Raw genomic sequence first — 15293 nt, forward strand, 5'->3', positions numbered from 1 at the left:
TGCATATTAAACATTGGTTTGGCAATCAGATTTGGTGAGCAGAATAAACCAAGTCTTGTACAGTATAGTCCGTATACAACGTAACCGTCCACAGAAAGACACATCACTATCGTTATTACAACCCCCCTTTCCCCCGAATGTGACCTACCGAATTAGACTTATCATACCACCGGGTTTACTAGTACTAACACGAGCAAAACAATGGGTGACGCATGTGCATGATATAGTCTTCAATGTTGCGGTTTGTTTTCTTGTGTCTTTTCCTTTTTTGTAATGGCGTGGTCATTTCATTTTAGACTTGTGAGTTTAAATGTCTCTTTGGATCTTTCGCCTTTCTTTTGTTCTGTTTCAGAGAAAACTAGAGTAACTGAAAATAAACTTTTATTTCGGTGCTTTGCAACTATCATTTATATGTTAGTACTTTTTGTGCCTCGCACCGATCTATTGAAATAAGCCAATTGCTCCTAATGTTTAGCTCACCTGGCCCAAAGTGCCAAATGTGCTTTTCTCATCACTGTCGCCTGTCGTCGTCCGTCGTTAACTTTACTTTAAAAATCTTCTGAAACTACTGAGCCAAATTAAACAGAACTTGAGCACAATCATCATATTTGAGTATTTTGTTTAAAAAACATGTCTGGTGACCCGGTCAACCAACCAAAATGGCCGCCATGGCTTAAAATAGAACATAAGGACAAAATGTAGATTTTGCCTTATATCTCTGAAACCAAAGCATTTAGAGCAAATCTGACTTAGATAAGAATTTTATCAGGTCAAGATCTAGATGCCCTGAAAGTTTCAGATGAATCGCACAACCCGTTGTTTGGTTTAATGCTCCCCGATTTGGTAGTTTTATGGAAATTTTGCCGTTTTTGGTTATCTTGAATATTATTACAGATAGAAATAAACTATGAACAGATAACATGTGCAACAAATTAAGATCTACAAATTAGTCAACATGACCAAAAATTTTACAAAATATTTTCTGCAACTACTGGGTCAAGTTCATTATAGATATTTGAAAGCAACAAGAATGTTCAGTAAAAGAGGGACGAAAGATACCATAGGGACAGTCAAACTCATAAATCTAAAACAAACTGACAACGCCATTGCTAAAAATGAAATTAAGACCTACAAACACGTCACCATCACCAAAACATAAGTTTGTCATGAATCCATCTGTGCCCTTTGTTACATATGCACATACACCAAGGTGAGCGACACAGGCTCTTTAGAGCCTCTAGTTACTGTTTGATTTTATGTTGTGCTGTTCCACAACTGTTCAATGTTTTTGGAATGGTTAAGCGCTCACAAACGTGTTAAACACCGCCACAATATGTATGTGCCTGTTATAAGTCAACAGCCCGTAGGATATCGGCAATCGTTGGTTCATGTGAGTCATTTTATGTGTTTTTCGTAATTTGTTTTGTATGTATTTCTAAACATTATGTGCCAATTTGAAATGGTTATCAAACATTTTATTTTCTTGGTCCAAAACTAGGCCGTAAATTGCCCCTACTCTAAACTTTGAACTTGTGTATCGTTACTTTTGTTGTATATTTGTTATTACTCAAAAATGCTATGTTCGTAGCAATGAATCAGCAAATACTAATACATTTTCAAGTCTCTCCTTCTGGGAACTTAACCAACAACCAACCACAAAAACAACACAATTGTGCCGAGTACCATATCTACCACTAGTATTTAGTAATAGAATGTTCAATGATCTGAAAGGGAAAAAATAAATATAAAATTTCGAAATACTTAAGGATGTAGTTAGGTGACATAAGGTAAAATTAAATAAATCAAGAATTCAAAATTGATACTTTAATTTGGAAGAGTATTAGTTAAAGTCATAAGAAACGAGTGACCGGTGAAAAAAAACGTTCTTCCAATTCTTAAACCAATGCATACAAACATCATAAACTTAGTCTTCTGTGCTCGAATTTATCATTTTTTTCATGTTAATTTCGTATAATCGTCAATTTTTTTTTCAATCGGTCAGTGTTGTTGTGAAAATATGGCAGGTAATTAAAGTTCGTGTTTTGAAGCCGAAGTTTAACGATTGTCACCTGTTTGTCAACAATTGACGAAAAATAAACAAAAAAGCATGGAAATTGAGCACGTGTTTAACATGTAAATTCAGATAATAGTTTATTCTAAGGACATCCATGCGTATTGTGGTCACCGGATTTTTACGAGATGGGTCACCTTGAGGTCACCTTGCATACGGAAAATATATCGAGGGAATTGCTTGCTGGAAGGAAGCAATTCAAATAAAGTAAACTTCTTCTAAATATGAATAAATTAAAGAATGTTCTTCAGAAAAAGAATATGTACATAAGTTTTACAATGAAAACTATCCATTGAGTTATAAAAAACATATGCATTATTTTTTTTTGATTTGAGGTTTTTTATGACTTTAAGGATAGAAATAAGCTAAACATATTGAGATATTTTGATTTAAAAAATATGGCTTGGAAAGACTGACTCGGACTTTTACCTTATATTTGCATTGTAATCAATTAGTTCTGAAATCAAAAGAAAAGAGATCAAGAATCTGCCTAAATTTTACGAGCTATTAAGTCTTATGATAAATAGGTGTTATGGGACAAAATATTTTACCTTGTACCGTATGGAAAAACACCAAGGAGTCCGAATATTTTACATTTATTTTAAAACCTCACCTAAGTACATCATTAAGACAATTTTGAATGCAGCTAATTATCTAGGATCCACACGCACTCTTGAATGGTAGTATGCACGCACCTTACATGCACACACTTACAGCATCAATAATTCGGTGGGGGTGTGTGTTGAAAACTCTTCGTGGCCTTCGGTTATTTTTTTGTTGTTTGGTAGGGTTGTTGTCTCTTTGACACATTCCCCATTAGGCATATCTCAATATTATTTAGTCATATTTGTGCTTTGTATAAATGTTAGGTACCATCTCGTCACCATTGGTGATGATAATGATTGATCTTTTCTTCATACGATATTTTTTTTAATTGAATACAACATGTTTTGTTAATACATTTAGCATACAACAGTAAGAACTGTTTCTCTAGATCAAAGCAATTATCTACATCAAAACGTCAATCAATTTATTATGAGTAAATCATTCTTGGTACGAACCATTAATACATTATACCAAGGATTAAAGAATGACAACATTCTCGTTTGGATTGTATTACAAATTCCAGTTTGACGACTTTTCTTGCTTGCTATGCGCTATACATTAGGTTTACTCATTATTGAAAAAGTAAAATCACAATAATACTGAATTCTGAGGAAAATTCAAAACGGAAAGTCCCTAATCAGATGACAAAATCAAATGATAAAACACATCATACGAATGGTCAACAACTGTCATATTCCTGAGTTGGTACAGGCATTTTCAAATGTGAATTGAACCTGGTTGTATAGCGCTTAACATATCACTTGTATGACAGTCGTATAAAATTCCATTATATTTACAATGATGTGTGAACAAAACAGACATAATAGGTAAAATAGTCAAACTATGTGTACAATAGTCATCACTGTGTCACAATCTCAAAACAAACAAATATTTAACAAAGAAGCACAAAAAGCATCTTTCAATTTAACAACCACATTCATCGCTTCGCGTGTTTAAAGTCAGAAAATGTCACAAAGGAAGAAATATAAAATAATTTTGTCGTTCAAAGTATTAAAAAGAAAAAAAATTACATGGGGAAAGGTGTATACACAGGTTTAAAAAATCAAAGGTTTAACTAGAACTTATAAAAAGACCGTGAAAAAATATCCAGAAGTTATCTAGTATTTTAAAAAAAATCCACAAATGGTTAATACATCTACGCGAGTAAACTAATTTTGCCGTTCAAAGTATTTTCAAAATTATAATAGAACAATACCATAATGCCATATACTAGAGCAATAACATAATGGTGGGATCTTTAAAAGTGCACATTCACGTCGTAAGAAACACAAAAAGTCACATGTACAAAACACATTAGCAAAAAGGAAAGATAATACAAACACATGGACGGGATGTATAAGTACCGAGCCACGTCAAATGGACATCACAGAAATCAGATCAAACATTATATTGATGAAAGAACTAAGACAAATAAAAGAACAATATAACACGTTGTTAAGATGAGTACGTATACTCTATACACCAAGACCATCATATATTGTTTGTGAAGATGATACGGAATATTTACCAACAAGGTCTTGGTACCTTCCGATTATTTTATTTATTTTTAGAAAAAGGACGAGACGTTCTTTGACATACCCCTGGTTTATGAACTTTCTGTTCAGACACTGTAAACGTTTTACAAAGTTTGCGAAGGAGCTGCCAGTCTTGAATATCGAATAAGTTGGGAAATATCCCATATGCAGGTGAAGTTGGTATATTGCTACTAAGATTGGGGAAATTGATAATTTCAAAATCGAAATCAACTCGTTTGTCATATATTCTGGTTCTGATATGACTGTGTATGTCACAATCGAGGTATAAGTCTAAAAATGAGACTGAGGAAGCCATCTGTTGTTTCTTTAATTTCTAGTTCTGACCATGGGGAATTATTAATTGAACCCAATCAGAACAGTACGGATTGTTAATGAAAAGACCATCATCAATATATCTAATAGTGATATTGAATAATCTGGCTTCTTTTATCTTCTTTGTTTAAGTGTCTGAAGGAACTCCGATACATATGAAAATAAACAGAAATCAGCTTGCAAGGAGAGTTGCACAATTCGTTCCCATAGGAATGCCTACAGTTTGTTGAAAAAGTGTACCTGCAAATTCAAAAAATATGTTGTCGATAAGAAACTCCAGCATACTGATCACTTGTTCCTCTATGTAGCATGTTTTACCATTCTGCTTACTATTAACAAAATTTACCTTATGCTATCCCAAAGGAATGCATTTAAAGCGTATGCTACCTTTTTTTTTATGTTGAAAGGCATTGTGGATTATTTCTCTCGGGCGATTTTTTCAATTTCACATGGGGAATGGTGGTATACAGGGTTGAGAATACAAAAGTTTTGAAAGATCTAATCCCAGAAAAAGACCGACATTTGAAATTAGCTTGAAATTCTTGAGAACTTTTAAGAATCCTCATATGGTGAATACCTCTACACGAGTAAACATTTTCACAGTATTTCCGAAGACCCTCTTTCAATGCGGACATAATTTTAGTCAATCAAATGGACAATTCTTTAGTAAAACATGCCGATGAACCGGCAATGTACTGTTGTTTGTACGGAATTTTGTGAAGCTTAGATATTCAATACAAACAAGGTAAGACCTCCGATTTGTAGTTCAATGTAATGATTATTGAAGCCATATCTTATGTATCCGTATTGTATGGTCGTATGTGTTTTGTAGTTAAGTAGTGATATAGTTTTGTCCCTTTGTATGATGATGATGCATATGTGTCATGTAATGTTATCTGTCTCTTTTGAAATAAACGTGCTAAGGAAATGGATGTGCTTTTTTGCTCTTAAGCAAATACAACTTTAGCGGCAATGGGAGGCAGGTATATATACCCCCATGTACGTAATACATGAAGGACTGATGATTTGCCAAAATCTCACCCTTGTCAAATAATGTCTTTGTATGTTGGATTACCTTATTCTTTTACAAGAAATTCGTAGTAATACGATTTACATACATTATTATTTGAAGCTTTCCCGCAGGAACAACACCTTACTTATCATGAAGAATGATAGATATTCCACGGCCATTTGAAGACCTTCGATACCACAAACTACCGTTTCGTCTGAAAAAGACTCATCAATGACGTTCGAATCAGAAAGGCTAAAATGCAAAATAAAGCAAGAGGTTGAAGAACATTTATGGGCGTTGACAATTCTTAGTACTTTCAACAATAAACAGTCTTGTATGTGATGCATAGGCTATACAATGCAATATCTGGTCTGAATATATCAATGAATTAGTCATTTAAGAATTTCTCAATCTAACGGTAGCATATTCCTTGAAAGAACCCGTTTATTGTTAGTACAATATTGTTCTTAAATCACATAGAGGAAAAACGGGAGTATGATTTCTTCGACTACCATGTTCCTAGTGGGTTTATAAAAATCAGCAGTCTATTATTTCTAACTTGACAGATGTGGCCCTTCACTTACGCATGTTAGACAAGGGCTATTCCAAACCAGGAGAATATAAGAAACCTAATATTTTCCCTATGACACGGGAGATGATAAATTGTACTCGTACGTACAATTTTGTTTCTCATTTTTATATCATAGGCTAGTCGTGTATATTAACTATATTGATGTTTAGTGTTATTTTAACTTTACCTTCGTAATGCATGTTTTGTATGTATCACTATTTACCTTTGCTCTTGTCGTTTGGTCAAATCTTACTGTCATTAACAAATTATTCTTTATCTTGATATAAGTGGTTTATTTAACACACCCGTTTTAGGAAATACATCCGGAAAAAAAGTAAAATCACAAAAATACTGAACTCCGAGGAAAATTCAATCGGAAAGTCACTGATCACATGGCAAAATAAATGCCAAAACCACATCAACGAATGGACAACAATTGTTATATTCCTTGACTTAGTACAGGCATTTTCAATTGTAGAAAATTGCGTCATTAATAGAGTAGAAACTCTATGATCTTCTGAAGCACTGTGGTTCATTCGACCCCGTTTATGATACACAATGTAATCAAGTTTGAGTTTATTCATGCATACAATATTGATGTTCCGATTTGACTTTGGTGTTGTTATTTCTTTTTCAACTCATAAATGTGTATGCTCCCCTTATAAAGAATTAATAAAAAAAAGGTAAGCAGACGATACAAAAAGAGATTATAAAAAACACCATTCGAAGAAAATGCGACAAAGTCGTGACAAAAAGAAACGACGAAAAAAACTGACGATGAACATCAATTACAGTTATGTTCCTTTGCCGTTTTATTTTAATTTTTTGGCTTTGCAGCATTATGTGCATGTAATAATTGTATGTAATGAATGGACGGATACCCTTATTCTTTCTTTTCAATGATAATAAACAGAAATCTACCAAACACTCTATATAAATGAAAACTAAAGAATGCACAGAACCCCACCAAAATAGGGGTTGATATCAGTTGGACCATTAGTTCTACACTTCATTCTGATATTGATATTCTGGTCAATGATATTACTGAAAAGGTTATTTTCAGTTGGACCATTATTTCACTGTGTCTAAACCACACCGGCAAAATTTGATCGGACTCGATGGTATCTAACATCCGGCACAATGACGGAACATCAATAGACAGAAGAAAGATAGGTTTCTCCTTATTTTCTTATTTTCTAAATGATATCGAAGAATATATATACATATATAACTATTTTCTATTGTAATATGCAATATTTTCTACAACTGTTCTATATCAACGAAGAAATAAGTAAAAATGCATGCCAAAATGACGAATTGAGTGAACCTTGCCTCGAAATTGTTTAATTTTCGTTAAATTATTCACATTGTACGGAAAGAAAGGTACGGGAAGACAGATACTGACACGGAGCCGGTGTGGTTTAGACACAGTGTATTTCTACACTACATTCTGATATTGATATTCTGGTCAATGATATTACTGAAAAGGTTATTTTCAGTTGGACCATTATTTCTACACTACATTTAAAGAATAACTGTACTGTAGTTGAAGAGTTGCCACCGTCAATTGTAGATTTGACGGTCGCAAATGCAGTTTTACTGGCGACGAATAGCGGAGACAGTAAAATGGAGATTTGCGACCGTCAAATCAAAATTGACGGTTGCAACTCTTCAACTACAGTACTGTTATTCCGATTCTAATGCATTACAAAAAGAAAAAAAAATCGATAAAACTTGAAAAAATGTCTTAATTTGACAATTAGAAAAAAAATCCGCGAAACTTCATGAATGATTTTGGCACAAAGACGTCATGGCTAAACGTGACGTCATACAAATGAAAACTTCCAAGCTGGAGGTTATTACGTTACATGTTCGCTTCAAATTTGGATAAAATTACATTAAAACGGCGAATTCGAGGTAGGTGTTGTTTTATTTTCGATTATATAGTAGTAACCGAACATTTGTGGATTCAATCAATTCAAAATGGCGGGTCCCTCTTCAGTTACGCCTGGTCAACTATGGATTTGACGGCAACTTTTAGCCAATGAAAACAATTGTTACATCCAAATTGCATTATAATCTGATATTGATATTCTGGTCAATGATATTACTGAAAAGGTTATTCTCAAATTAATCTTGTTATTAGTATATTAAGAAAATCACCTAGTATGTGATTTTCAACTACAACATCAATCCATCGCTAACGGGTAAACAAGAAGTCCCGGGTTTAACATACGTGTCGTTCATCTAATGTATATCTTGTAGGAATTTACATAGAGTACCCGACAGGGTAAACGTTTAAATGGTTATTATTTTTCTTTAACAAAGCGAGGATTAATGTCTAAGTTTTAACAGTTATGAAAGAACGTGTGATGATGGAAATTGCATTTCAATAAGATATTTTCCACAAATGAAGATTAAACAATAAATAAAATAAATGATGAAAATACCACTGACCCAATATTACCTCATTATTTTATAAAATTGTGTACCGAAAACTAAACATACCAGTTGGTTTGCCTCTATGCCGTAAGCTCAAAAAGCCAACTTGTAACATGAAAAACAGATTGTTTTTTTTACTCTTTATAATATCCACTGTTATATCCGTGGAAACAACAAAAAATGGAACAGAAAAGAAGCCAGAAGTTGAAATTGAAAAACTATCACAAGTCGAAAAATGTGAAAAGTTCGTCAAACCTACAGACTTAGTTATTCTTGATATGGATATATGGTATAAAGTTGGTGCAACAGTGGAAAACAGGTAAATATGTTCTTTATATGTTAATTTAGGACGACATACTAAAAAAATATGGGGGATAGGATGTATATTTTTCATTTGCTTTCTGAATTTAAAAAAAATAATTCCCACCAACATATTGATAGATAGAATGCTGAAATATATAAAAACAAGGAATAATGGGGGTAAATTAATATACAAATAATAGAAAATAATCGGGGGTTATAAAATATAAAAAAATGGAATGCTGCAATATTAAGAATAAGGAATAATGGGGTAAATTAGTAAACAAATGATAGAAAATAATAGGGTGCTAAAATATAAAGCATAGAAAATGATGTTTAATAAAGAACAGAAACAGTGGTCTATAAATCTAAGAAAAATGAAATGTCGTATTGTTCATCCTGAACCATCTATATGCAACATTACATAACAGTCATTCATTTGTCCTTTATGATTTTTTATTCAGTCGGTCAAAGGACGGAGTTAAAATACCATACACGCTTCAACTCGGGGATAGAAAAATGCCCATAGCTGTGGAAAATTCCATCATCGGAATGTGCGTAAATGAGCAAAGAAAAATAACTGTACCACCTCATCATGCATATGGGCACAAGACTATCAAGTTCCAAGATGGTTTGTTTTACTATGAGATTTTATTGTTTTGGGGAGGGGGATATTTTTTTTAATTTTCATATGGTTTTCAAAAGTGTTCGAAAGGACATACATCCCAGTAACTTACAAAATAATTTTAAATCAGCTGATATTTGCATTTAATTCATATATGTGAAATACTAAAGATTAATGACAGTGGATAGTACATTAGTTCGAAAAAATCCGCTTTTACATTGCACTAATTGAATGTTTTTAATTCTAGGAAAAAAGTAAAAACACAAAAATACTGAACTCCGAGGAAATTCAAAAAGAAAAGTTAAAAATCAAAAGGCAAAAACAAAAGTCCAAGCACATCAAACGAATGGATAACAACTGTCATATTGCTGACTTGATACAGGCATTTTCTAATGTAGAAAATAGTGGATTGAACCTGGTTTTATAGATAGCTAAACCTCTCACTTGTATGACAGTAGCATCAAATTCCATTACATTGTCAACGATGCCTGAACAAAACAAACATACTCAAAGAGAAAAAAATGTCAAAAATAGGGGTACAGCAGACAACAAGAACTTTAAATTGGTTAAAATATAGGAAATTTCAGGATATAACTCATTCCTTAAAAAGATTAATATGCATGTTAGGAAAAATTATTTCTTAAAAACAAGGAAAAACAAAACATGTATGCATCCCAGTAAACACTGTGAGTAAGTTATATATGTTAAATGCACAGCAAAACAATATTTTCAATTTTACATAGTACGTAAAAAACATTATCATCAAGGAATTAAACGAATTATATTGATCGGAAAATTGCTTAATTATTTTGTTAATACATAAAGCTACACATATTGTTTTAATTGTTATTTTGTATGTTGAGCAGGAAGAATTTTGACAGGGGAAGCAACCGTGATAGTCGAAGTAAAGGTGATACAGATACTTAGAACTACTGAACAGGAAATGCAAAACTTTTTTCAAATACTTGACACCGACGATAATAAAGAGATTGACCAAGAAGAGGTATGTTATGATTTATATTTTCCAAAAAAAATGTATACACTGGGTACACCTTACTTATATCATACTATGGTCAATGCAAAATGGTACATTTTTAAAACTAAGAAAAGGGTCTTTGAACAATTTAATGTTATTATGTGATAAAAGCATAATATCCAATTTTTGTATATAATTACATTAGATGTATGTTTCACTGTAATACTGATCGAATAAAATTTGAATTCTGGATGTAACACGTCTTCTGATTGTCTGACAATCATATGTCCATCAGCTCATAAACATAGTTTTGGCAAGTAACAATGACATCATCAACGGTTTATTAATGATTTTCTCTTTAAAACTGGTATTTTGAAAAAAAACAGATAGGTAATTTTCTATCTGTTCGAAATAACCTTAGAAAATGGTGTTCACATTTTAAAAATAAATAACCGGCTTCGGGGGTTATTCAGTTCACATGTGAATGTTATTGCTATCATGTTTTAAAATATACAATTTCATACCAAGTCGTGAATGTTGTTCCGTCGTATGAAGCACACAACACAGGGACTCGATAAGCAAATTACAATTTTGTAAATCCAAAAATGTTTTTTTATTTAGTTTTTAGTATTTCTTGTCTATATGTATTACTTTAGTAACGTATTTGCTGATTTTTTCAGTATACGGATATGAATAGTAAACTGCACATTGCTAGAAAACAAATAAATATGATGTCATCGTCAAACGTGTTAACAAAGTAATACAAATATACAGGAAATTTTACAAAATAAATAAAAAACACTGATTATACATATGTGAATAATTGTCTATTGTTGTTTTCGTTGCATTTTATTTTACACACAGTTAATACCATGTCGTTGTACCAAGTACACTTGTGCGCGTTATTGAATCTTCATTTTTTTAATGTTTGAGTTGTTTCACACACAACTTATGTCATGTTGATGTAATAAGTACATATATATGCTAATGTATTTTGTAGTTACAAGCTGTAATTGAGTTATTTGAGGCTGCTATTGACAAAGACCAATTTGAAAGAGAAAAAATGAAATCACTTCTGACTGCCTCATTTAAAACCTTTGACAAAGATGGAAATGGCGTTATAAGCGAAGATGAGTTCTACAACTCCACAGAAGACAAAAGAGGGTTCCGCGAAGAAGATGTACAAGTAATGAAACCTTTACTAAAAGGAATGATGGAAAGATACGCAAAACACACTCAAGACAATCCACCAGATGCTCCTTGTCCAACATGTCCCGAAACAATAGAAGATTGTCCTCCTGTATCGTGCGAGGACGAAGACCCATCTGCTTCAAGTGGATGTCCGGCTAAAACAACTGAAAATGTAAAAGTGGTCAAACCCAAGATTAAATATGTAAAGAAAAGAAGTAAGGAGTCGAAATCAAACACGGAAAAGAAAGATAGGAAAAAACAGGAAAAACATGATCCAAAAGACGAACTATAAATCTTTTGATGTGCACACTAAAAGAGAAACAACTAATTTTTTTCTTCATTTTTTGTGTCTTTAATTTGACTTTTTGTTAGCCTTTACATCTCACACCCATTTCATTTTGATCGATAGATAATTACAAAATGTATAAATATCATATGCACCGTTAAATATTTATGGTTCCGTATAATTTTTAATATATATTTCAGCGCAGCATGTTTAGGTGCGCCTTATATAGTTTTAAATTGAACAAATTATGAATGTTTCCAATTCCCTCTATCTAGCTATTTAAAGTTAAATGTAAGTGACAGAATAATAATTTTTTGGTGAAAGTTGAATTGTCTTTCTATGAATCAAAGCAGATTGCCAAAAAAAACCTTGTCGATAAGAAATGTGTATATCATGTGTATAAGTGTTTTGAACGACTGTAAATTTTCATTTCTTCGTTCTATAAACACAAACTTATTTATTTTGTAAACAATATTTCTATTCTCAACTTAAACTGTAAACCTTACCACACAATTATTTTCATTTATGCGTGTACATTATAGTATACGGCGGGTTTTTAACTGTTCAACGTTTTTTTTATTTTAAATTAACATTGCACAGCTATATGCTACTTGTGCCTTTTTTTCACCCCTCATTTCATTTATTTTGTATTTACATTGTATCATAGATCAAATTTATTCGTTATGTATATGTTCAATAGTGTGAATATTTATTTTGATGAGTTAAGCCATTTCATTTGATATTTTATAATTTTTACTTCTATGTTGTTATGTTACACTATTGTTTCGGATAATGGTGAAGGTTGTTACCTATTGAAATGTTAAAACCCGCTGCATTTGTTTTCACCTGGCCAAAGTTAGATGTTCAGTAGTTTTCGTTTCTTGATGTGGTTCATAAGTTTTTCTCGTTTTTAGCTCACCTGGTCCGAAGTGCTACAAAGTAACAACACTTGGTCAACATCTCATCAGGAACATTCATGCCATGTTTGGTTTCATTCGATTCAGTGTAACTTGTTGTTACTTTGTAGCAGATCCATCATCAAAGATGGCCGCCAGCGGGGGACTTAGTTTAACATAGGACCCTATTTAAAATCAACAAATGACTTCTTCTAAAGAACCACTGAATGGAATGAAACCAAACATGGTATGAATGTTCTTTATGAGGTTCTGACCAAGTGTTGTTACTTTGTAGCCGATCCATCATCCAAGATGGCCACCAGCGGGGGTCTTAATTTAACATAGGACCCTATGGGAAATGCATACAAATGACTTCTTCTAGAGAACCATTGAATTGAATGAAACCAAACATGGCATAAATGTTCCTAATGAGGTCCTGACCAAGTGTTGTTACGTTGTAGCCGATCCATCATCCAAGATGGTCGACGGCTGGGGGACTTAGTTAACATAGGACCTTATTGGAAATGCATACAAATGACATTTTTTAGAGAACCACTGAATGGAATGAAACCAAACCTATCACGAATGTTACTTATGAGGTGCTGACCAAGTGTTGTTACTTTGTCCCCGATCCATCATCCAAGATGGCTGCCAGCGGAGGGGGGATGGGCTTAGTATAACATAGGACCCTATGGGAAATGCATACACAAGTCTTCTTTTAGACAACCATATAATTGAATGAAATCAAACATAGCATGAATAGTCTTTTCCTTATGAGTTGCTGGCCAAGTGCTGGCGAACTAAATTATAATCCTGGTACCTTTGATAACTATTTACACCACTGGGTCGATGCCTCTGCTGGTGGACGTTTCGTCCCCGAGGGTATCACCAGCCCAGTACTCAGCACTTCGGTATTGACATGAATATCGAGTATGTGGTCATTTTTATAAATTTCCTGTTTACTAAACTTTGAATTTTTCGAAAAACTAAGGATTTTCTTATCCCAGGCATATATTACCTAAGCCGTATTTGGCACAACTTTTTGGAATTTTGGATCCTCAATGCTCTTCAACTTTGTATTTGCTTGGTTTATAACTATTTCGATACGAGTGTCACTGATGAGTCTTATGTAGACGAAACGCGTGTCTGGCGTACTAAATTATAAACCTGGTACCTTTGATAACTATTGTTTCTTTGTAGCCAAATCTTATCTGTTTATATATGATTTCAAAAATAAAAGTAGAGTCAGGTGAGCGATACCGGCTCTTGAGAGCCTCTAGTTATATAGATTAGACCGTTGGTGTCCCCGTTTCACAACTTTAAATGGTTTTACACTAGTCATTGTTTGGGACCTTTTTTTACAACATGATTAAATATTTATTTCAAATATTGGCTTGTTACAAAATCCTTCAGGAGTCAAAGCTCCTGGTGTTCCCTGTTACAATCCACCTATCACTCAGGGTAGTGAATAGTTGTAAAATACATATTACATTTGTATATCAAATATATATTAAATAATATCACTTAGTATGACTATTCATATGTTTTCTAATAGATGCTAAAAAAATACTTTTAATTTTCAAACATACCCTTCTATTTTATAACTTATTGAGAAAAATTGAGAAAGCATTTTCAATTTTCGTCTTTTGATCAGATATGTAATAGGCTTTGTCAATTGAATTGTTTGGGCCCTTTAGATCTTGCGTTTCGGTTTGAGCCAAAGCTCCGTGTTGAAGACCGTACTTGGAGCTATGATGTTTATTTTTACAACGTGTGACTTGGACGGAAAGTTGTCTCATTGGCACTCATACCACATTTTCCTATACATATATACATTCGGATATACTTATTATGCAACAGAAATCAACACAGTAATTGTTCAAAACGTATTTTTCATTAATTTTATCTTATATTCTTTATAGTTGACGCTGAAAATCGAACTTTTCCATCGCTATATTCATCAATGCTTTTTTAATGACAAGTTAAAATCATCATATTTGCCCTACATTTTAAATCAATACACTCATAGAGACATAAAAGTTAACCCAAAAATAAAACTTGCATGGAATATCCTGTTGTTACTATAAGCAGATTAAGTGGATAAGACACAAAAGATATTTCAAGTGGCCCAGCTGCAGTATACAAACTCAACAACATTGTTTGACCTTCTCTGCAATCATGAGGATATTGTTTCAGAGAAGTAATTGTCTCTGACGGTGACACTTCCATGATACCAGAAAACCAGGGTTTCAGTTTATACATTATGTATAACACGAAATGGAACACATAAAAAGTGACGGAATGCATGAATTTTACTTTATAACTGGTTAATTTATCAAGACAAGGAATTATTCAATACAATTTATGTTTTATGTTCTTGATGCGTTTTGTTATTTTATTTTGCCATGTGATTATGGACTTTCCAAATTGATTTTCCTCTGAGTTCAGT

General features: G+C 32.9%; 1 protein-coding gene and 1 long non-coding RNA gene across 2 annotated transcripts in view; one reads left to right on the top strand and one right to left on the bottom strand.

Annotated features, from left to right (window-relative positions):
* Window positions 1-15293, bottom strand: part of LOC134691044 (uncharacterized) — a 261558-nt gene that overhangs the window by 23927 nt on the left and 222338 nt on the right. The window lies entirely within an intron of this gene.
* LOC134690332 (peptidyl-prolyl cis-trans isomerase FKBP7-like) lies at window positions 8627-12669 on the top strand. The gene is made up of 4 exons (XM_063550297.1): window positions 8627-8889; window positions 9335-9501; window positions 10362-10498; window positions 11472-12669. The coding sequence occupies exons 1-4, from the start codon at window positions 8684-8686 to the stop codon at window positions 11952-11954; spliced, it is 993 nt and encodes a 330-aa protein (XP_063406367.1). The 5' UTR covers window positions 8627-8683; the 3' UTR covers window positions 11955-12669.

The sequence above is a fragment of the Mytilus trossulus genome, chromosome 11 (assembly GCF_036588685.1).
Source record: "Mytilus trossulus isolate FHL-02 chromosome 11, PNRI_Mtr1.1.1.hap1, whole genome shotgun sequence".
NCBI classification, from domain to species: Eukaryota; Metazoa; Mollusca; class Bivalvia; order Mytilida; family Mytilidae; genus Mytilus; species Mytilus trossulus.